The sequence below is a fragment of the Equus przewalskii genome, chromosome 12 (genome assembly GCF_037783145.1).
Source record: "Equus przewalskii isolate Varuska chromosome 12, EquPr2, whole genome shotgun sequence".
Lineage (NCBI taxonomy): Eukaryota > Metazoa > Chordata > Mammalia > Perissodactyla > Equidae > Equus > Equus przewalskii.
The window spans coordinates 9,967,241-9,990,423 of record NC_091842.1 but is presented as its reverse complement, the minus strand read 5'-3'; the positions used below and the strand labels follow the sequence as shown (position 1 = coordinate 9,990,423).

The following is a 23,183-nucleotide window of genomic DNA, read 5'->3' as shown; positions in this document are numbered from 1 at the left end:
GAAAGAAAATGAAAATCTATTCTTTTTCTTTTTTTTCTGAGGAAGATTAGCCCTGAGCTAACTGCTGCCAATCCTTCTCTTTTTGCTGAGGAAGACTGGCCCTGAGTTAATATCCATGCCCATCTTCCTCTACTTTATATGTGGGACGCCTACCACAGCATGGTGTGCCAAGCGGTGCCATGTCTGCATCTGGGATCCGAACCGGCGAAACCCGGGCCGCCAAGAAGCGGAATGTGCTAACTTAACTGCTGCGCCACCAGGCCGGACTGAAAATCTATTCTTAAAAGGGTTCTTAACACTAAAACTTTGCTTTCGATTCATTCCTGGGGAATAATTTGTAAGTCCTGGTCTGGGGTGACAGAGGGCCCCAGTTGGGTCCTGGCTTGGCCACTGGAGCCAAGTGCTGTGGGGCGAGGGGCTGACATCCATTTCCCCATCTGTATAAAGAAATAACGATACCTCGCTTCACGAGTTAGGTGGAATACGGCCATCAAACCGACATGTGGACTTCTGACAGCAGCAAGGGTCCGACTGGACTATGCTCTCTGCGGAGCGCCCGGCTCACCCCTCCTTGCTCTCCCAGGGTCCACTACGGTCCTGGCACATGGCAAGGGCTCTTCATTTCCTTGTTGAATAAAAGGACGCCTACAAGTGCAGTTCACCCATCACAGGCTGGCAGAGCCGAAGACCTCAGATCAGTCACTCCTTACTCTGCACGCCAGGAAGCTGAGGCCTCGTAAGTTTAATTACCTGAGGTTGTAAGTGAACTAGTGATGGACTTGAGCTTCAACCTGGGCGCTCCAAGCTCAGAGATAATGATGCCAACCACACTAAGAGTAACTGCCACGATTTACTGAGGACTGACTATGTGTCAGGCCTCGCTCTAGGCACTATGCTCGTAACGATTTCCTGAACCCTCGCAAAAACTCATTTTACAGATGATGAAACTGAGACTCAGGGAGGCAAAGCCACTGGCCCAAAGTCACACAGCTGACGAATTGCAGAGCTGGGGTCTGAACCCCGGGGTTTGGCTCCTATATCCACTCTTAGCTACTACGCTGCTCCTCACTGCACAGCACTGAAGAAAAGAGTCTGGAACCCAATAGTTCAAAGCTGCTTTGATCGAGCTGGGAAAGTTCCGGCTAAGAGCAGTTTTTGTTAATCTTAGAAAAATCAAAAGGCAAAAGGACCGAGATGTGTGCCTCGCTGCTCCTGAATGCTGGCACTTCCGGTGAGAGTCCGGCTACGACGCAGCCTCAGGGCGCGGGGGCTGTGTGACGACCTCTTTGGCCCTCCCTGTGCATCACCAGCTGGTCCTCACCCCGGAAGGACACATCCAGGAGTAGACCAAACCTCTAATTTTCCTGTTCCGGTTTCAGATCTCTACCCCTCTGCCAGCTGGGAAGACGCCCACTTGTGACAGAGTCTCCCACCTCCACCTCTCCACTGGGTGGGCGTCACGCTGACCATGTAGCATCGAGGCCTAAACAGCAAAGCTCTTGCTTGGACTCCAACAAGCTCCATCCCCAAATTGTTAAAAGCATTCCCCACCAAGACAGCAGTTCTGTTTAAAAGATGAGCCCAAAAAGGGATGTTATAAAGCACAAGAAGCAAGCGGCTGCGACACAGAGGTACAGATGCGAGGCGGACAGTGCCCGCAGGCCCGGGCTACCCACCACGTCCGGCGCCTTCTGGATCTGCGAGGCCAGCTGGAGAGAGTGGTTTGCTGACGAGAGCTGCTCCCTTAAGGTCTCCGCCTCTCTCTGAGCCACCTCTGCCCTCTGAAGGAAATGAAAAGGGGTGGAAAGAGAAAGTACATTCAGTTTAACAACTGACAATTATTACAAGAACATTCATCAATTCATGCCTGACTGACTATAATTGATTTTCCTAAACACTCAAGCTAATAAATGCTAGAAAAAAACATAGAATGTGATGGATTTTTATTTTAAACAGTACAAGGAAGAAATAATTGAGCGATTATGACAGTAATTTAACGCTAGGAGCAAGAAATCCCCTGCTGATACTAATGCTCCGGCCCACTGAATTTCCCAGACTGAATAAATACAAGTGGAAATAGAGTCTTTTGATTCAATTTCTTTCTATTCTCATAGACCAAGAAGATTTTATTGCAGGATTACTCCTGGGAGTAATTCTCACGGGTGAACAGTGAATTAAAGACACTCTGGCCATTCTCTTCCTAAAAACACGCACAATGTTGTGGTTGTTTTCCTCCAGCAAGTATTTCCATAAATGTACAGGGTGTAAATGCCACTTCTTTTGTGAGGGCCAGGCTTATTTCAACATATTTAACCCTTCACCCGACAAAGTTTTCTAACGCCGATGCTGGCGTTTCCAGCCCGCTGGGCTGGTCTGGGGCCACAGGCAGGAGGGGCGCCCAGGCCCCTGGGGGTGAAGAGGAATGGAGCCGACTGCAAGAAGGAGCTGCGAGAGCAATCAGTGGATGCTTCCATTATTTGCCTGTAATTCCTGGACAAGGAAACCAACGCCACTGTGCAGCAAACCAGGATTTCCTGCTGGATGGCGAGAATCAGTCACTCCAGTGCCCGCACCCGAGGGGGCACTGTGGTGCAGCGGGCAGGAGATGGGCATCTAGGAACAGAGGGGCGAGGGCAAGTGACCTAAATACACTTCCACCTTCCCACCTCTGAAATGGGAACACCGTCTCCCTCTCGGGGACCTTGCGAAGACGAACACCGACACTGTACACAGAACTCACTTGGAAGTGTTTTCTTAATGGCTTGTCCTGACGTTACGACTATGATGGAGACGAAATCTAAGATGGGTGCAAAGCGGGAGCTAACTGACACTGGGCACATGCGCTCTGAGAAGTAATGTGCTTCTTCTGCACCAGACTTACATTCCGCTAATAGAAAAGATGGACGAGGAAAGCCCGGGTGAGCAGGGCTATCGTGTGGGGCCTTATTTTGTGGTGTGACAGCATGTGTCTACTAATTGCTAAGGCAGAACTGAAACAGAGAAACAAGAAGTTGGCCTGCACCAGCTCTCGCTGACCAGTCCCCTTGTGGGAGGCCTGGGCTGGCAGCCTTGAGCGATGCTGTGGTGGCGGGCAATGCCGTGGGCTCTGCATACAGACCAATTAGGATATTCCTAACAGCAGTTCCCTCTGCCCAGGGGGTGCTGGCAGCCACCTGCCCTGCCTTTCCAGGGGCTCTTGGAATCGCACTCAACCTAATTCCCACGGCGCCTGGCCTGTCTGTGCCCCAGCAGCCACCTCCCCCCCTTCTCTGCTCCAAACAGAATCTGAAAGCCCCTGTCAGGAAAGGTGGCAATGTGACCGGCATGGTGAGGCTGGCAGGGTGACTTCTGGCTCATGCCAACTGCAGGAAGGTCTCCTCTTCAGCGAAAAAGGTATCCCCCAGTTTATTTCCAGATGTGCCACGCCACATTTTTCTGATAATCATGTCCTACTTCTGAAAAGTTTACTCTTCTCTTTCCAGCTAGCTAAACCCTTGGGCATAAAATCTCCATGACTCTGCCAGGAATAAGGTGTATTTTGACATTTCTAGTCTCTGACTAGGAAAAATATTTCTTAGTCTGGTGGAGCAGCTGTTCTGGCAGCCCAGCGAGGCAGTATCACCATCCCACCTGGGCACACTGGCTCTGAGGGGTTCTGGAACCACTGGGCTTGGGCCCCGGCAGTGGGTTCACCACCAGGATCTCCCACGGGCCTTCAGCCAGCCAGCCAGAGCAGACGGCTCCCAGAGGCAGGGATCTAGCTGCTGCTGACTACCCTCGGTTTGCATAATTTCTCCAGAGCTCCTGCACTTCACTCGGTTTCCGAGTTCACATACGGTCACCCCGTGGCCTGTCCATCATGGTCACAGCCTTTTACTACGTTTGGCTTGACTCAGTTACTGTGGTGCCACTTTCTGATTGTTTAGGATTTATACTATTTATTTAGGATTTATACCCTGAGTACCTCGAAAACAAAACCAAACAAAATGAGTGGAAGTGGTTTGTGCCGCTAAACATCCACAAAGCAGAATAATTAAAAATAAGAACAGGCCTGAGAGCAGTGAAGGAGGGACGGGAACTGGACGCTGGCAGGCAGCTGGGGCGGACTGGTTCTGTAGCTGTACACTGGGCCCTGCTGTGGGCACCTGAGGCAGGAGGCACGGGATGCTGTGCCAGGTCAGCACCATGCATCACCCGTTGCCAGGTTCTCCCATCTTCCTGATGGCCACAGGCCAACCAGATGAAGTTCTATTTCTGGCCCTGGAATCAATGACAGGAGGTGGACAGCTCTGGTGCTGTTTTCTGATCTGGACCCCCAGACAGAGCTATGGTTGCCGTGGGACACCCAACTCCCTGTTCCCACTGATGAGCTGCCTCGAACCTCCCATCCCTGTCCCTGCAGACGCACAGCCTGGGGACCAAGGCCAGGGCTCCGCGAGCAGCTGGCAGCAGCCTCGAGTGTGATTCAGCAGCCGCCCCACGATGAGAACAGCGCTTTGCCAAGCCCAGCGGCTCTCCTGAGAGACTTCTCTTGCTGGCTGTTGCTTACTCTCTGTACTTTTCTGAGAAGTGAGTAAATGCTGGAAGCACAGGGAAAGTAAAGAGGGCGGGCACATGAATGAATGAGGCTATTGCTTCCACTCTGGCAGTAACTCTGGCCGCAAAGATAGAAACAGCCGCCTTGCAGGACGACTGAGGACCAAGGAGACAACGTAAGCCAAGTGCCCACCGTGTGGTGTCGGGGGGCCTGGACATTATTAGTAGTAGTAGTAAGCCCTCTGACATGTGCTACCTCTGGTGGTCATTACTCTTTCTTCCCCTTAAAATGGAAAACTTTTGTGGGGAAATTACGAGAGACTGTAGCTGGTCTCCAGGTTGAACTCCAGCTCCCTCAGCAGTCACCTGGGGGGCAGGAAGTGGCTGGTGAAACTGGTTCAAGAATTCCTCCGTTAGAGCCGAGCCAGCAAACAGCAGTGATGACTCCCACCCACGTGACACCGGCCGGCCCAACAGTCACAGGTGAGCTTTTCGTGTCAGGAAGGGCAGCCAAACTGTGGGCCCGCGGTGTCACCTCCTCCTACAGGAAGGCCCCTCCAACAGGGGACCCTCGCACTCCTCAAGGTCTCCTGGGAGGCCTGGGAAGGACAGTGAAGGAAGGCTTTCCCCTCCTCTCAGTCCCCAAGGAGCACACATTGGAATGAGCATACAGGATGCTGACAGCTGGCTCCAGACCTTAAAGTCTGACAAATTGGGTTCATACAGTGTGGAGGACAAGCCTGGCTGGGTGGGGTGGCCAGAGGAGGCGAAGGCAGGGCCTCGGGGCAACTGGAGGGCTGGGGGGCCGGTCACAGGCTGGTGTAAAACGCAGGTCCCAGATCCACGGAGAGGTGGCTGAGTTTTCTTCCTGCCCAGCACCAAGGGCATCCTCCCCATCGCCCCTATGGAGCGAGCTTCTTCCCAGTTTACCCACTGAAGGTGTGGCCTTTGGGTCCCTGGTTTTATATGATGGTGGTGGTGTCTCTGATCCAGCCTCCTGCCCAACGTGGTCCTAGACTTTGTCTCTTGTCCGCTCTGTAGGTGTGGCCATGAAAACCCAGGCTCGGGGACACCCGAGATGGGCAAGTTCCTCCACCGACTACAGCCATGTGAGCTGGCAACGGGCTGTCCCCCTAGGTGGACCCATAGTTTCCAGGGTGGGACTTGGCTAGTAACACGTGTCTGTTAGCAGGTGGTCAGTCCCTTTTTTCCTAAGGCTGAAAAATGTCACAAGTTGAGTGGATTAAAACAACACAAATTGATGATCTTATGGTACTGGAGGTCAGCAGTCTGTAATGGGCTAAGATCAAGGTGTCAGCAGGGCGGCGTTCCTTTCTGAGGCTCTAAGGGAGAACCTATTTTCTTGCTATTTCCAGCTTTTAGAGGTCGCCCGCACTCCTTGGCTCGTGGCCCCCTCCTCCGTCTTCAAAGCCAGCAGTGGCTAAGTCAAATCTTTCTTAGAGCACATCCCTCTGACAGTGACTCTTCTGCCTCCCTGTCTGCCTCTAACAACCCTGGTGATGGCACAGGGCCCACCCCATAACCCTAGGCAATCTCCCATCTCAAGGTCAGCTGAGTGACAGCCTTAATTCCTCTTTGCCAGGTAAGTGAACATATTCACAGCTCGTGGGCGTTGGGATGTGGACATCTTTAGGGGCCATTCTTCTGGCCACCATGCTCCTCAAGGACAAATAACACCACGTTTGGACCACTGCAAGGAGAAGGCAAGCTCTCGGGGACAACCCTACGACCTGCTCCCCCAAGGCCCTGCACGCTGGACGGAGAGAGACAAGAGGAGCAAGACTACAAAGACCAGCAAACGGCCCTCCCAATGGAACCGCCTCCATCGCTTTGGAAAGTGCACAGCCAGCTTCTGGTCGTCCTTCCAGAGCAATACCCACGTGCGGCTCCAGACAACAGCTCGAATCCCAGAGGCAAGCCCGCTCCAGCGATTCTGCAGGAGGGAGGTCAGAAATGTTTGCCAAGAAATTTATTGCCATGTGCCCCAAGCTGGCCCTGTGCTGGTGATCAAAGTCCCCATTTAGACCCACTGCCTGTGTTTCTGGGGACTTGTCGCACATTGATTTGAATTCTTTTCTGAGGTCGGCCAGGCTGAAAGCTGGAACGGCACCACGCCACTCATATAAACACTGCTTGTCACAACCTGAGTCACAATTTCAGGAAAGCCAGAAGAGCAATTGTCCCTACCTCTCCTGTCACAAAGGCCTCCCACGGGGGCCCCAGGGGCTCTCTCCAGGCCTTGCTGGCACGCCTGAGCTGGGCTGGGAGCCCAATTCATTCCCTGGAAAACCTAAGCCTTCCAGGAGACCCAAAGAGTAACCAGAAACATACGCGTGGCTTGCCCTGGGGAAAGGGGCCCTGGACTCAGCCAGGTGAAACCAGGACTTCCTCAGCACCTAGGAGGGCCCAGCCTGGATGGACCACATCCAGCAGGTGCTCAGAACGATTTGTTGAATGAATGGGGGCTTCGATGAGTGGGGGCTCCACAGACGTGTGAATTACACCCTCATTCTGCAGATGGGAAACAGACGCGGGGAGACTGGAGATTTGCTCCAGGCCACAGGGCCGGGAGAGGGAGATGTGGCACTGGAACCTGTCCTTCCGCCCCATGGAACCTTGGTCCAAGAAAATGCCACACCTTGCTAGGAGCTCTTTTCGTTCGCTGCGTTTCTCTCTATACTTGGCTCCTCCTCCTCGCCAAAGTGAAACTGCGGTTTCCAACTGCACGTCAACCTGAAGGGTCCTCCGTTAGTGCCATCTCCTTAAGGACTAGACAGGCTAGTGGCGGGAGGCCCACTCAGCGGAAGGCCTTCCTCCCGCCGCTGCTGTGGCTGAGCGCCCCGGCAGCTCAAGTCACAGCCGCTCTGAGGAGGGGCAGGCGCCGGCGCAGCCAGAGGAGCCGCGGCCAGGGTTTCGTGTGGAGCAGACTGCAGAGTTGTGGCTTCTTATTTCCCATGGAGTCTCAGAAGTTCTGAACCTTTACTTTCTCCAGTTAAGACAGCGCGTTTTAATGCAAGTGCAGTGCCGTTTAGCACGCAGGTGTAAAGGGGACCGGGCCCTAATCCACAGTCGCTGACTGCTCTTCCATTCTCCCCAACAGAAACACAGTACTTCAGCAATAAAACAGAGCTTCAGGTCTCGGAAGAACATTCTGACTATAAACCTAGTGCAAAAGTAATGTTATATGCCAACGAACTGGTAAATTGCTCCTCCTGGGGATTTCCCCTGATGGGGAAGGCGGCTGAACCAGACGTCTGGCTGCGCCTGCGCAGGCGTGCAGCTACCTTGGACCCTCCTCTGCCCAGCCCGCCTCCGCCCCCTCCACTGGGACCGCCTCGTCCTTGCCCTGATCTATCACAACAGCTGCTTACTGCCCTCCTGCTTCCGGTCTTCCCACTCCCATCCGTCCTCCAATGTTTCGTCAGAGTGATCCTTCTAGAACACAGATCTGAAGCCTTACTCCCACCCGTGATTCTCCACTGCTCTCAGAATGAGGTCCTCCAGGCAGGAGCCGGACATTCAACGCTGGCCCCAAACCTGGCTAGACCCTCTCCCTCGGGCCCACTCTCCCAGCCTGCACCTCCCTACACTAGCTTTACGGAATGGCCCGGAAACTCACGGCAGAGCTCACCGTGCCCTTCCACGCCTGCCCGCAACACCATCCTCCGCATGCCCACCTGGGGAGTTCTCCTCGTTGGCCTGTTGAGTCATTGAGTTTAGTCCCTCTTTCTGTTCACTCTGTGCCTGATCCCCCATCTCAGACCCTCCGCAATGGCTGGCCCGCATCTGCCTGCTCAGTTCTGGTGCCAGGGAGCTCACTCCCTTTGGAGGCAGTCCTGGGCACCTGTGGAGAGCCAGAACCCAGAGCCGGCTGCTCTACACTGGGCCTAATTCCCCCCCACCAGCCTCTGTGCTCGGCCAGGAGAAAGCCCGACGCCTTCCCGTGGCCAGCCCTGGAGAGCAACAAGGACAGACTTCACAACGTCCTCGCCCTAGCCCTTCCCCATTCTCATCTTTTAACATCCCAACTTCCTGAACTTATTCCTCTGGTGCTTGGTGTCAAGTCCCTCTGTCTTCTTTCCCTGCTCCCCAAAGATCGGGAGTGTCCCCAAACCTCCTGGTTTCTATTGTGTTAGGGTCTCTTCCCCATCCTGGCCGTGGAGTGGCCCCTGATGCACTCTAGATCCCTGTTTTCCTTACACTGTGGTTTCCAGGATCAATTATAATTCCCTGGGCAGGGACCAAGTGCTGCAGACTGGAGCAGAACCACCACCTCCGTCATTCTAGAAACTCTATTTCTATTAATGTAGCCTGAGGTCGCATTAATTTCTTCTGGCCGCCATATCGGGCTATTAACTCACCCTGAGTTGTTGGTTAGAACTCTCCTATTCTTCCCCTCAGCCCCGCCAGGCTGCATTTCCCTGGAGCAAGACTCTCCAATTCCCCCACCAAATCTGCGCTTCTTTAGCAACTGTAAACTAACATTGACTTAAACACCTATTTCTTACCCAGCCATTTTATCTCTAATCCTCAAAGCCATCTTACAGAGGAAGTACTAGTTATCATTCCCTCCATCCATTTCTCTCTTTCATTTAAAAAAAAATCAGGGGCCAGTGCGGTGGCGCAGTGGTTAAGTGCGCATGTTCCGCTTCAGCGGCCCGGGGTTCGCTGGTTCGGATTCTGGGTGCAGACATGGCACCGCTTGGTAAAAGCCATGCTATGGTAGGCGTCCCACATATAAAGTAGAGGAAGATGGGCATGGATGTTAGCTCAGCGCCAGTCTTCCTAAGCAAAAAGAGGAAGATTGGCAGTAGTTAGCTCAGGGCTAATTGTCCTCAAAAAAAAAAAAAAGCTTAAAAAAATAAAATAAAAAAATTTTAAATTATGGTAAAATACACACAACATAAGGTACACCATCTTAACCATCTTTAAGGGTATGGTACACTAGTGTTAGGGATATTCACATTGCTGTGCAACCAATCTCCAGGATGTTTTCATCTTCCCAAACTGAAACTCTGTCCCCACTGACCAATCCGCGCCCCCACCCCTGCCCCTGGCCCCACCAAGCTACTTTCTGTCGCTGTGAGTCTGACTAGACTAGGCCCTTCGTCCAGGTGGGATCGCAGCCTCTGTCTTCCTGTGACTGGCTTATTTCTCTTTAGCATATGTCTGCAAAGTTCACCTTCCTTTTTTTAAAGAAACGTAAGTGGTTAAGAGACCTGCCCAAGGCCACACGGCCAGGAAGAACCGAGTCGAGACCTGAGCTCAGTGTCACTTCAGAGGTGGCACCTTCCTGCCTGGTGTCTCCTAGGACCAGATCCCCCAGGGGGACTCTGCCAAACTTCTTCAGCCCCTGGGGACTGCCTCGGGGAAGGTGCCCTTGATCGGCACAGGATGAGGCTGTCGATTTAACAAACCAGAGCTTGCTCCAAAGTGCCTTCAAAAGGGGAGGCAGCCGACGGCGGACCTTGGGGGAGACAGCGCGGGTGGAAATTTCAGGAACCCAAATGACAATCATGTGGCAGAGTAACTTGTAGCAACTACTTCTAAGTTAAGGTCTCTGCAGAGTTGAGCAGTGCTGAGTGAAAACGAAGGGGCCGATGCAAAGCAATTTAGTAAACACAGTCACGCGGAGCTTGACGATGGGGATGCGTTCTGAGAAACCATCGTTAGGCGATGTCGCTGTTGTGCGAACATCACAGCGTGTCCTGACACAAACCTCGATGGTACAGCCTACCACAGACCTAGGCTACGTGGTACTGATCTATGATCAAGTTGTCATGCGGGGCATGACTAAGGCAAACAAACCTGACGCGCCTTCGTGAGTGAAGGAGTAGTGCTTTACTGTAAGGAGCTGGGTGGACGCGTGCATTTGGGGAGCAGGACGGTTGGAAAGAAAGGCAGAGTGAGGCCCTGCTCTGCGTCCCTGTTTCCAAGTGTGGGGAAGAGCCCAGGCTCTAGTCCTGGCTCTGCCACCCACCAGCCACTGGCCTCAGTTTCCTCCTCTGTAAAACAGGAACCCCAACAGCACTGACTCAGTGGGCTGTGGTGAGGCTGCAGGACTCAGTTCACGTGAAGGGCTCAGAAAAGAGCCAGGCACAAAAGAAGCTCCCCAGGAAGTGTCAGCTCCTGGTACCGGCACGAGGACAGCTAACACCCAACGACGCCGCTTCAGGGCATGCGTTCCACATGTCTCCACTGAGCGCCGCCCGGGGCGCAGGCCGGATCCTCAGTGCTGAGTCTGAGTGGGCAACACTGAACCCAAAGTCTTCCTTAAAAACAAATCGGCCTGTGCCATGATCACTCCTACGCACGAAGTGACTTTCGTCTCTCAGTCACACTTCAGGACGCCTTTACTGGCCAAAGAACGAAAGAGGACACTCTCTCCTGAGCAAGGGCCAACATCTAGGTAAGCGATGCCAGCCAAGGGGCAGGTGCCCTGTGGAACTCTCCCAAGGTGACAAGCTGAGACCACAGGTCCAAGAAGGATTTCCATCCCATGGGGTCTGTGCTTGGCTGGGCCACCTGAGGCAAAGCACGAAGCTTTCCTGGGCCTGTGGCTGCCCAGCTGTGAAGCTGAGTGGGGAGAGGCCACAGCCTGTGACCTTCTGGGGCTGAGAAACACGTCACCGCTTCGGCTGCTTCTCCCCGCAAACATAGAAAAGAAACGGGGAGACCTTTTTCTTTTCAAAGAAGCAGTACCATTTGCTAAAGCAAAATGTTTTGCTGTTCTCCGAGTCCTTGGTCGGGAAGGGGTTCTGCAGAGTGACCGAATTTTCCAGGCAGCTGAGTAAGCCACCCAATGCTGTGTGCCTATTTTGTGCCAGACACTTTCTGTGCTGGGTCCTTTCTGCAAGGTATCTGTGACAACCAAGTGTCAGCTGGCAGGGGGGAGCCATCAGCTGGCAGCCCTCGCCAGAGCCAGTGGCTTCAACACATCAGAAGCAGAGACCAGACTTAACTCATTGGTCTAAACTCTATAGCACAATGCCGGCCATGGGAACAGGGGCGCATATGGAAGAGACGGATTAAGAAAAAGAAAACAAAGTAACCGCTTTGCAGTGGATGTTCACCATGGGCTGCCTGAGATCCCGGGACCACATCAAGGGCTCCGCCAAGGAAACAAGGCCTGGGACTTTTCAAGTATTTCTCACAACATCAGAAAAAGTGTCAACAGTGACAGTTGTACGTAAAAATACAATAACTGGCCTTCTAACTCAGAGAGAAGCCTTTCTAAGATGACAGACACGGCTACGCTACGCGATGTTATGCCTGAAGCCAGCAGACATCCTACCTGGTTTGCTCTTTCAAGGTCCGTCATGATCATTTCCATTTCGTCGGCCCTGGGGGGTGAGAGGGAGAGAGCGGTTAGTCAGCAGTGACACGGCTCGGGGTGGCCACGGTTCTAAACTCAGCAGAGGGACCCACAGTCACACAGGCCAGGCAGACCTTTGTGCAGACACTGCTGCCCACCAGGAGGAGGCGGGCTTGTGTTGCGGGGAGGGCCTGCCTGCACTTGAAGGGGCTCCCAATCTTGTCAGGGAGGCAGAGCCGTAAAAAGATAAAATACAGTGTGTCCTGCCAAGAGACAAATAGGGCTCTGAACAGTGATTGGAAAAACAGAGGAGAGAGAGGGAAGTTGGCAAGGCTTCAGAGGAGGTGTCGTGTGAACTGGGTTTTTAAGGATGAGGAGAAGTTTGCCAGGACGGAGGGAACCATGAAAAGGTGGAGGGGAGGATGGGACTGGAGGTTGGGGGTCTCTGCAGTCTCTCTCAGTCTGCACCTGAGTTCATGGCCATCACCTGGCCTGCTCACACACAGGGGCTTTTTCTTTCTTTTTTCTGTTTTGAAATTACTTCCTTGAGCAATGTGAAGGTAAATACATGGTTCCGACAGACAACATCATGAGAGAGAGGGGAAGCTGAGAGTCCTACCGAGAAGGGCATGGTCAATGCCGAAAGTCTGTAGAGGCTCTAACAGCTCACCCGTGCAAGCTGCCTTCAAGGCAGGCCCTGAAGATGGCCATTGTCCAGAGGCCATGGCTGAGCGGGCTGCAGCCCGAGGCTGGTGTAGCACACCCACGGAAATGGAGCGGAATGCCGCAGCCACAGACCCACAGTGGGGCTTGGGGCTCGCTCCTGCTGGGGCCTCCTGAGTCCACACTCCCTGTGGGCCTGAGCCCCTGTGCTGCCTAGGGGACTCAGTCCCGCCCCCTGGGGCTGTACACGTTGCCCTGCTACACCGAGCCTCCTGCCCACCTCCCACCTTGGCCCACAACTCAACCCAGGGCCCTGGGCTCTGACAATGCGCACACTTGCAGGCCCCTGAAGAACAGCCTCAACCTGCGCCGTCTGCCCCTCCACTCCTGGGCACCTTACCTCCCACCTCCTACCTCCCCCAGCCCTTCCCAAATCCTCCCAGTGGCTTGAAGTAGGCAGCCCCCTCGCCCCTGCCGCCTGTGTGTCTCCTTAGCCCTCATCCTGGTGCCTGCACAGGGCTTGGTGTCAGGCTGGAGGCCATAGTCCCGAATGCAGCCTGTTCTGCCAGCGATGGGCCTGTCTCCTCTCTGGGGTGGCCTGCGGCATCTGTACAGGCCCGACTAGAGGGTTCTTCTGTCCCCGAAACCCGCCACTCTGGTCCTAACCGCCCCCCTTCAATCCGAGAGCTGGACAAACTGTATCCAGGCCCTGGCTGGTCTGTTTGCGCTGCATCCTGCGCCCCCTGTGGCCCTGAGGCTCTTCCAGCTTTTAAGCGCACACTCCGATTTGCGGCCGTCTTATCAACTCCCAGCAGCCCAAACGCAGTCAAGGCCACACGCCTTGTGCTCAGGTTCAAGCCTCAACCTATCTGTTTGAAACAGTATCCTGCTTTCCGATTGGTCTGAGCCAAGTCCGAAACCACTCAGAAAATGGCCTAGTTACACGAAGCTATTTTTAGGACGACTTGGTGAAGAAGGCAGTGTTTCTAAGAGAAACACCCAGACGAGGCCTCTGCAGTGAAATGCTGGGTGCAGGGGGTGGGCCGGGGGCGGCCTAAACTACATATGCAACATCTCGGCGTAGCATCCCCTTCAGAAACTTCCCAGATCTCCCGGAAAAACTGCCGCACCGTAGAAAAGATAGTTTAATGACTACAAAGGGCAAAAATATCATTAGAAGGGTTAAGGGTCTTAAACATAACAGAAAAGGTTAACTGACAGCCGGGACAGAAAGCTGCCCCCTTGACCACCTGCTGATGAAGTGTCAGCTTCACCGGGAGCAGGATGAAAGAACAAGTTAAGTGCAGTTTTGAACTTTAACCAGTTATTCATCGCGTGTCTACAAAGTCCAGAGACACCACAGCGAGCCTCCCCGGCTACTGGCATCATTCATTCACTCATTCATTCCTTCTATGAATGTTTCCTAGCCCTGCATGGGGCTACAGTATGGGCACTTAGAGACACGGCTGCTGCAGACCTTACTAGTGCCACAAAGGTACAAGACAAGGACAGAAATGCAAGCTGCTGAGTAGGTGACAACGTCTCCCTTTTCTCTTGGCAGTTAGACGGGCACGGCCGGGGCTGAGTGAGCAGAGACCTGAGCCCAGGGCTCGGTGAGGGCTCTTCCTGAGTCTCCTGTGACGAGCCCCCCATCCGTCTTTGATTCTGGCTAATGTATCTTCGTCACTCCAGTGCTTCTTCTGCCCTGCCTGGGACTCCCATTATTTGGATGCTGTTGGCACATGGACTCCATCCCCCATGTCACTCAACCTTTCTTTTACATCTGCTGTTTCTTTATTTCCTGCTGCCTTCTGGACGGTTCTTCAGTTTGACCTACTGGAGCTGGACTCTCCTGTAGTTTAGCTCGTCTCTTTTGTTCCCTAGTTCAGTTACCCCATTCTTCATACCAGTTACTTCCACTTCATTCAGTTTTTGGTTATTCCTTGTTTTTGCTTTACGTTACTGGTGCCCTCTCAGGTTTCCTTGAGTGCATTTCTCACGCTTAGTTTGTACTCCTGGCCCTTCTTGTCTGGCTTCAGGTCACACACTGTTAGGTCTGGGGTCTGTCTTTCCAGGGCAGTTTCTCTTGGGGGCCTGGCTGTTCCTCAGTGGGGGTACCAGTTCGTCTTTCTGGTATCGTACATGGAGCCAGGAGAGAGGGGCAGGCCCCCGGCTGCGTGTCTCTCAGCATGAACTGAAGAAGAAAGGCGCCCAGCAGGTGTTCAGCGCATCTTGCTGAGTGAAGGAAGCGGGGGGGAGGGGATAACCCCAGGCCCCCAGAGTCCTCACTGATAACTCTTTTCCACCAGCAGAACCCCTGGCTGAACCTGGCCTTTCACTCTCAGAGAGAAGCAGCATTAGGGAGAGGCGGTCTCCCTGGGTGCAACTCCCCACTCCTGGGGGTCTGGAGATAAGCGGTGGAGGGGCTGCTGCCTGGGGGCCACTGGCCCACCCTCACCTGTTTCCATCCATTCTTCTCCTGACAGTGGCCAATGGGCCAGTACAGGGTCACTCACACACCAGGGCTGGAGAAGAGCGGGGTTTCCAGGGACCCAGCTTCACCTAGTGGCTCGATTGGCAAGGGTGGGAAGCGGCGTCCAGATCCAGCAGGTTTAGGGGACCTGGGTGGCTTGAAGACCTCCTCACACAGCGAATGGTTTCATGCCTAACATCCAGCAAACAATGCAGCATCTCCAAACGATTTCAAGTCACTTACACAAAATTAGTCACATTCAAACAGGAAGAGTGCCTTCTCGGCAGTCTGAGGCAAACCCCGGAAACGAATTTCAAGTTTTTCCATCTTCTGGTCAGTTAAACTTTGGTTACTAAGCAACCGCTAAACTGACCAAAATACTGAACGTGATAACAACTTCTGCACTCACCTTTCATTAGGCAAGCGACTCGTATTTCCAGGCTCTTACATAACAACACTGCGCTCTGCTGTTAGAGAGCGGGGCCACTCACCCCAGCTCTCCTGACGGCACAGGGCCCCAGGGGCCGCAGTACCCATGCACACACCGGACCAGAAACCACAGAAGGGGACAATGGAAGGAACCAGGGATGCAGCAGGCGAGGGAAAGTTCAGATTGTTACTTTAAAAGTCTGTAGGCTTGTGATTCATTTTTCCAAGTGGCATGGCTTTTAAAAGGTCAAAGAAAACACAACTAGCTGGGTATTGAAATGTGATCAGGGCTTTTGAAGACGTGAAGTGCGGCCACTGGCACTTGTAGACCAGGACCAAGATGGCGGGGCCTTTGAGCATCTGCGCTGGGCTCAGCTCAGAACACACCTGCCAGCGAGTCTGGATGACCCGCTCCTCTCCAAACTGCTGCCCCCGCCCCCAACACAATCCCCCCAGACAAACTGCCCTCAATAAGTAATACAAAAATGCCTAGAGGTTGCAACTACAACTCTAAATGTTATCTGAAAAGCGCAGTAATGAATTAAATTGCGTGTGCTTTCCCAGCGTGTGTCAACAATATTCCAAAGGCTTCCCATTCTTTTCATTTTGAAGGCTCAACTAGCACATCAGGGTCCGGAGCCTGACACTAGTCTAAAATCATTTATTTTCCAAAGTCCATAATACCCACACATATTGTTTGCTCAGCAAAACTATTTATTATAAAAATTTAGTTCTCTCACCTTTTTACGAGCTGACAAAACAGCTCTCAGTGATCTATTAACGTGCACCGCATTATGCTCCGCTCTGACTCCAAACAGCGGATCACTGCAGCCTGGCCTAGAATATGTAGTTCGTTCAATCAGTTCCCTACAGATCGTTTCAGGGTATTCTCTGGGCTAGCACACAATGTTTGTTTATGAGGAACTTAAAAGGACATGGTCAAGGTCGATGGAAGGGAAATTATATCCAGGCTAGAAACTCTGTATTTACTTTGACACCAGCCTCCCGATGCTAAGGGATGGCACCAGGGCAAGGCTGGCGCATACTTCAGCACCCAAACAACCAAACCGACATCAGGAGCTGTTGAAACAAAGGACATCTACAAGGCAGTCGCCAAAGAGTCCAGGGCGGCCTTCAGAGATCAGTGTGTCTTCTTTGACCCAAGTCAAAAGCCAATAGTCTCAATACCAGATTGTAAAGTTCCTGGGCATCAAAAGAAGAAATATCTAAAGATTAATTCTCCCTGCTTTAAAAGTTAAAAAAAAAAACAAACCAAAAAACTCCAGTATGTTTAATAAAGTGAGTGTCTCCCCTCCACCGGGATGCTGCATTTGACAGCCTCGGCTCTCACTTCCATGATCCCTTCATGACAACCTACACCCCAGGCCAGGCTCTCTCAGCACAGCGGGTAGAGGAGACACAGAAGCGGGGCTCATGGGACCGGGTTCAGAAAGAGCAGGCAGGAAAAGGAAAGGGAGGAGGCCAGAGGGCCAGGCGCTGAGGACGGCCTCTTGGCTATGGGTCGAGAATCCCCCTACCGGGGGGAGAGTTTCTCAGGAAACGTACCTCCTTGTGCCCTCCCAGACAAGGAGCTGGGCACAGCTCAGAAGCCTGAGCTCACCGAGAGGAAAGGCTGGTCTGCAGAGTCCCCTGCGAGAGGCAGGGCAAGACTGGACCCGGAGAAGGCAGCGCTGCCCTCCTCCAGCACGAACAGTGGCCTGGGGCCTGGGCGGAGGGGGCAGACTCTGCTCAGCAATGCCCACTGAGCACCTGCTGCATGCCACACCTAAGAGGGAAACATGTCCCAGGTGCCGAGTTGGCAGTGCAGAGCGGCACCAGCACGTGCCTCATCCTCAGCACACAGGATGCACCCTGCACATCCTACCAGCTCGCAAATACACACTGAACGGGACCCTGTTGCTGCCTACTTGGTGGCAGGCGCAGGAAGGTGAAGAGACCTAAGTAATTTCAGTACAGTGACAGCTCAGAACGAGGACAAATGGCTTTGCAAACAAGAGAAGGGACAGTTACACGGAAGAGGGGACATCTGGTCTACATCCTGGAGGTGACGACGAGTTTGCCGAGGAGAGAAGAGTGGGGCAGACGGAGGTACAACCTTCTAGACAGAGAAAGAAAGCATGATGTGGTGGGGCCTGGTCAATTGAGCGACAGCTTCCAGCTCTCTGGCATTTTCGGGGTGTCCCATGCCCTCACCTGCACACAATGAGAGGCCAGTCTCTTCCTGACCCTTTTGTACCTCCTCTTGCTCTTGGATGAAAGCAATAACAAGGGATTCCAGAGCTGCGTCACACAGCAAGGGTGACAGAGGGTTGTCTGCTTGGGCGAGACTTCAAGGGCGACACATCGGATATTTCACTGTTAAGCATGTTGCTCATTTTGGACTTTAAATATATATGTTTTTATTTTGTTAATGAAATATCCAACTGTTCCTATTTTATTAAGAGTTTTAAATAAAAGATGGATATTGATTTCATTAAGTACCTTTTAAGCGTTTATAGAGCTAATTAAATGGTTTTTCTCCTCTGACCCACTAAAATGGTAAATTATACTGACAGTTTGCCCCCATTTGGTTGTGGTGTATTACACAGTTAATATGCTCCTAAACTCTATTCACTAAGATTTAAGTTTTTTCTTTATACGTATTTATATATGAGATTGGCCTTTAATTTCTCCCGTCTTATCTTTATCAGGTGAAATCATACAAAATACTTTTATGGCACTTCCTTCTCTTTGTAGACAAAGTGAACTATCACAGAGTTGATGACATTACCTTTAAAAAACCTGAACCGTGTCCCACATGTATGTTTTAAACGCAGTCGCCTGGCAGGTAAGCCCAGCAGTGTCAGTCCCCAGGCCCGCATTGCCGGCCAACATCTCCGGGGGGGGAGGTGGGGGGTGGGAGGCTGCCCCAACACCCCCCCTCCAGGAGGACCATGAGGGCTGCGGGCCCTCTACCTGGACTAGTCCTTCCCTCCACTGCATTCCCATGGGGGCTGTGCTCAAATCCAGCCCGCTGGCCAGCAGCTTGTCTTAGACGGCCTGGTGGGTTCCAGGAGTTTCTTTTCGGCTCCCTCCTGGTTAGACCCAAAGGATTTTCTGGGGGGAATCCCTTCACACCCCTGTGGGCCCAGACCCTGCAGGGAGCAGAGAGTCCACAGCTGATTATGGAATTACCTCCCATAAACACCTGGCTCCTTTTCCAGCTTTATTTCTCATATTTCAAACAATTTCGTCTTCCATAGGAACCTAAGAGCAGAATTGTGTCCTCATCAGAGCCATTGTGTGGTGTCTTCTGTTTCGGGCAAATGTGCTTTTCACTCTACTAGCAACATGCATCCTGTGTAAATTTCCTTCTGCAGCTCAATCAACACTTTCATGGTTTCTTTAGTCCTGTTCTGTTCCTTGAAATCAACATGCTTATCCCTACAGTGGTCCCTTCTGCTGAGGTCCCAATGGGTGGCTGCTGTCACCATCCAGGTCTCAGCTCTAGTGGCCGTCCTCTGAAAGGTCTCTGGGCAGCCCCGTTCCCCATCGTCCACTCACTTATTTTCACTGCACTTACCGCTGTCTCAGAGTATCTGGTTCAAACATTGATTTCTTGTTATTCACTGCTATAGCCCCAGAGAACGCGGCAGGGGCTCGCCAAATATCAGTTGATGACATATGCAAACTAACCAACACCTGTGCCACCTGAAGTCCACTCTGCTCTTGACAGGTGATAAGTCATTGGCTGGTATTTTAAAGAGCAGAAAGCATAGGACTGTTTTGCCAAATTGTAAATACGACTTGTAAGGAAAGAGTCTATATGTTGTTTTTGCAAAAGGAAAATAATTCACTTTTCTTACCACTTTTCATAGCCTTTGAAAAAAAAGGGCAACAATCTCCTTAGAAAAAAGTACGTAAGGACCCAGGTAAACGGGACTGTAGCTCCTGGAGGGCAGGGCCAGCCAGCCCGGCTCTCGGCGTGTCCCCGTGCCCACCACAGAGCTGGGCACTAATTGAGATTCAGCCAACTCCGAGTGGAGGGGGTGTGGGGTGTAGACGGGGAGAAAGTGTTCTTTGGGTAAAGGTTTTCTTGACAACCCTCCTCTGTATGACCAGTTCAGCTTCATGTCCCGCCGGGGGTTAAGCCACCTCTGCTCTGGCAGGAGTGGAGGGAGCGGTGGGGTCGCGTCCTTCCAGACGCCAATCAAACGTGTCACTCCAGAGTGGACCCACCCCTCCTGACCAAGTCTAGGGTCTGGGCAGAGAGAAGGCCGTAGAGCTTGACCCTTAGGGGTAATCTTCTGGAAATAGTGGTTTTTATTCTTGTAGGAAATGAAACTGTGCTGAGAGACAGTTAAATAGCCAGAATGTCAACTGTGCCTGCTCAGATATTAACCACAATTTGTTCATTTTTATGACCATCCTATTAAATTTAAATGATACAACAGTAACGGAAATCAATTTTAGCTAAGCCTCACCTTTTTAATCTCAAATGGGAAGAATATTTCCCTTCTTGCTCCACTATTTAGTTGACTTGTTTAGAATAAATGACTTAAACAAATTCCTCCTTTTCATGTCAGTCTCGCTGATGAACGAAGTGTCTTCTACGGCCCACACGGGGTTAATTTTCCACCTGTGCCAAAGCAACAGGGCAGCTCCAGCAGGCTGGTCACTCACCAGACCATGGCCTTCAGTGTGATCACAAACAGCCTGTGACTGTCACTCAGGCCTCAGTCATCTCTAGGCAGGGACACGGGACAGCTGTGGCCAGAGAACTGGGTTATGAGACTGCATTAATTCATTCTGCTCCTGCCACTGAGACCATGCAAGGCCTCCTGGGACAAGTGTCTAGAATAACCTTCAGATGCTTCTGGCCATTTCTCTAGAGTTCTAACAGTGTTGCTCGAAAAGCAGAGGGGAGCAGGTTGGATACAAAAAATCTTTTCTTTCCTGAAGTCAAGTGGCATGGGGTGACACGGAGGATGGAGCTACTGGAGGTGAAATTAGGGAAATTGCGGTCTAGAGAACCGCAAGAGCATGGCTGGCAGAGCAAATGGGCCAATTCCACCCCTTGGCCTTTGAGTCGTCTGACCTTGGGCAGACCCTGGAGCTCAGCAGACATCTGTACGGGAAGAATAATGCGGCCTCTTGCAAAGAAACTGCACGAGGATAAAACAAGAACACTGATGGGGCCGAAAAGGGCTTCGTGGACCAAAAAGACTCAAACTCACATTCATTATTATTGTTCTACATGGAAATAACAATCTTTCTCTTCTGGTCAGAGCTCATTTTCAATACCTGAGACCATTAGCAGATAATGACAAGCATCCAGGAATTGGGTTTTGCCAAAAATTTCCAGTGTGAATCTGATCAAGCCTCTAGATTCAAAAACAAACTTACAGGCACGACAGAGGACAGAGGAACACGCTCAACTACATCTGGGGACACCGTGGGCAAATCCAGGCTGTGGGAAACTCTTCAGGACAAATGAGCCAGCTTCTCCCGCAAATAAATTGCAGGGAAAGAAAAAGAGGAAGATTTATAAAATGAAAGAGACTTAAAGGGCATACCACCAGTCGAAACGTGTGCATCTTATTTGGATCCTGATTCGAACAAATTAGAGAAAATAAAACCACTTATGATGTTCAGGGATAACTAGAAATTTAAGTATTGAGGATACTAAGAAATTATTTTTTGATGTGATCATAGTATTGTAGCTATATTAAAAAAGAGAGTCTTTATTGTGAGGATCTACATGCTAAACATTTAGAGGTGAGAGGAAGGGATTCTGGAAGTACAGTGGTCCCTCCATACTGCGGGGGATATGCTCCAAGACCCTCAGTGGATGCCTGAAACCGTGCACAGTACCAAACCCTATAGATGCTAGGTTGTTTCCTGTGATAAAGTTTAGTTTATAAATTAGACACAGTAAGAGATTAACAACAACAACTAATAATAAAATAGAACACTTAGAACAGTACACTGTGAAACAAGTTACCGTACATCTTAGCAAACTCAACAAACTTTTTTCTTTCCTTAGTAAGTCAAGAACTTTCACCTTTTCATTTAAAGGAAGCACTTTGCAGCTCCTTTTTGGCACGTCCAAATTACCAACATCACTACTCCTGCACTTCGGAGCCATTATTAAGTAAAATCAGGTCACTTGAACACAAGCACCAAGATCTCAGGACAGTGGATCTGATACCTGAGATGGCTCCTAAGAGACTATCGGGTGGGGCGTGGGGCGCGTCTACAGTGTGGATCCCCGACAAAGGGATGATTCATGTCCTGGGCGGGATGGAGCAGGACAGCGTGAGATTTCATCACACTACTCAGAACAGCATGCAATTTAAAACTTACGAATTGTTTATTTATTATTTATTATGAATTGTTAATTTAATATTTTTGGACTGGAGGTGACCGTGGGTGAGTGAAACTATGGAAAGTTTCACGGATAAGGGGGAAATACTGTAGCTTCAAGATGAAATGTGGGTGGGGGTGGGGACAGGTGAGACAAGACGGGCCATGAATGGGGTGGCTGGAACTGCACCACAGGCACCTGGGGGTTCTGTCCTCTGGTGCGTGTTGGAAATTTAACACGGTAAAAAGTAAACAGAAAAAAGGAGAAGGTGACAAAAAAGCAAGTATCATCACCGTACTTTGTATGCCTCCAACCCCACTCATCAACTCTAAAGTCTGTGTGGATGTTCACCTCGACTGCTCGGTTTGCAGAGAAGTGAGGCGAGAGCAGGCGCGGGCCTGGGAGGAGGCTGCAGGGACCCCTCCTGGGAGGGAACACAGATCAGAGGGGGGCATCTCCTGCTGGAAGCGCAGGACTTTGCAAACTTTACTCAAGACAATTAACCTCTCAGAATGTCAACTTACCCACCCGTCAAAGGGGAGGAAAAAGGTACAGAAGTGCATCTCTTAAGAAGAATGTGACTGAAAAGTTACATTTGAATATTTTTCTTTGATATAAGAAAGACTTAGCTGAGGACAGAGAATGGGAAGAAAATGAATTCTGGAGGGGACACCCGAGGCCCACCCTCCATCCCACAGGAGAGGGGCTCTCGGGAGCTGCGTCCATGGAGGAGACTGAGCCCCGCCCTCTCACTGAGCGCCCCGTCCCCCGGGAGCTCGCCAGGCTGTTCAGGGATCTTGGGGAGAGAACACTAGCGGGACTGTGCACCCAGGGTGCTGCTTCTTTACTTTCAGATTTTTTAAAAAGGTTTGGAAGGGCTGCTGTTATGCCATCTATAAATATTTTTTCTGAAAGTCTCCTTCACATACTTAGTGTCAGATTTGTCGGCACGTCTCTCCGGCGGCTGGAGCAGCGCTTGCCCAACCTGAGCACCGGCTCTCTGCAGACGGTCTTCCGGACTTCGCTTCCCTCTCCTTGTTTGCTTAACCTGTGAATGCTATGCCTGCAGCCAACAGGTGCCGGTCACGCACTGACAGCTCGACAGAATTCAGCTGACTCCTGGCAGTAGCACTGCTTCTCTCCCCAGCATCACGCAGAGGATGCTCCATGGGAACCACAGACTTACAGGAGCTCGGCTTTCGCAGGTGGGGAAACTGAGGCCCGGGGCGGGGCAGTGATAAAGGAGCTCAAGGTCACTTCGAGCAGCCTGCCTAGGGTAATGACCCTGTTTTTACTCCCAAATGTAAGGGATTCTAATTACCCCCTTTCTCCCCTAAGTACTACTTGGTGAGAACTGTTAAGAAAAGGTTTGGTGGCAG

General features: G+C 51.7%; 1 protein-coding gene across 19 annotated transcripts in view; it reads right to left on the bottom strand.

Moving 5' to 3' along the window:
• CUX1 (cut like homeobox 1) overlaps nucleotides 1-23,183 on the bottom strand; it is a 368,961-nt gene that overhangs the window by 93,144 nt on the left and 252,634 nt on the right. For all 19 annotated transcript variants that reach the window (XR_011524378.1, XR_011524379.1, XM_070566375.1 and 16 more), the window contains 2 exons: nucleotides 11,852-11,900; nucleotides 1,677-1,781 (listed from right to left, as the gene is read on the bottom strand). Coding sequence is in view for 17 of the 19 variants with exons in the window: in XM_070566375.1 (XP_070422476.1) it covers nucleotides 1,677-1,781; nucleotides 11,852-11,900 (154 nt within the window). In the remaining 2 variants the exon portion in view is untranslated. The remainder of the gene's footprint in view (nucleotides 1-1,676; nucleotides 1,782-11,851; nucleotides 11,901-23,183) is intronic.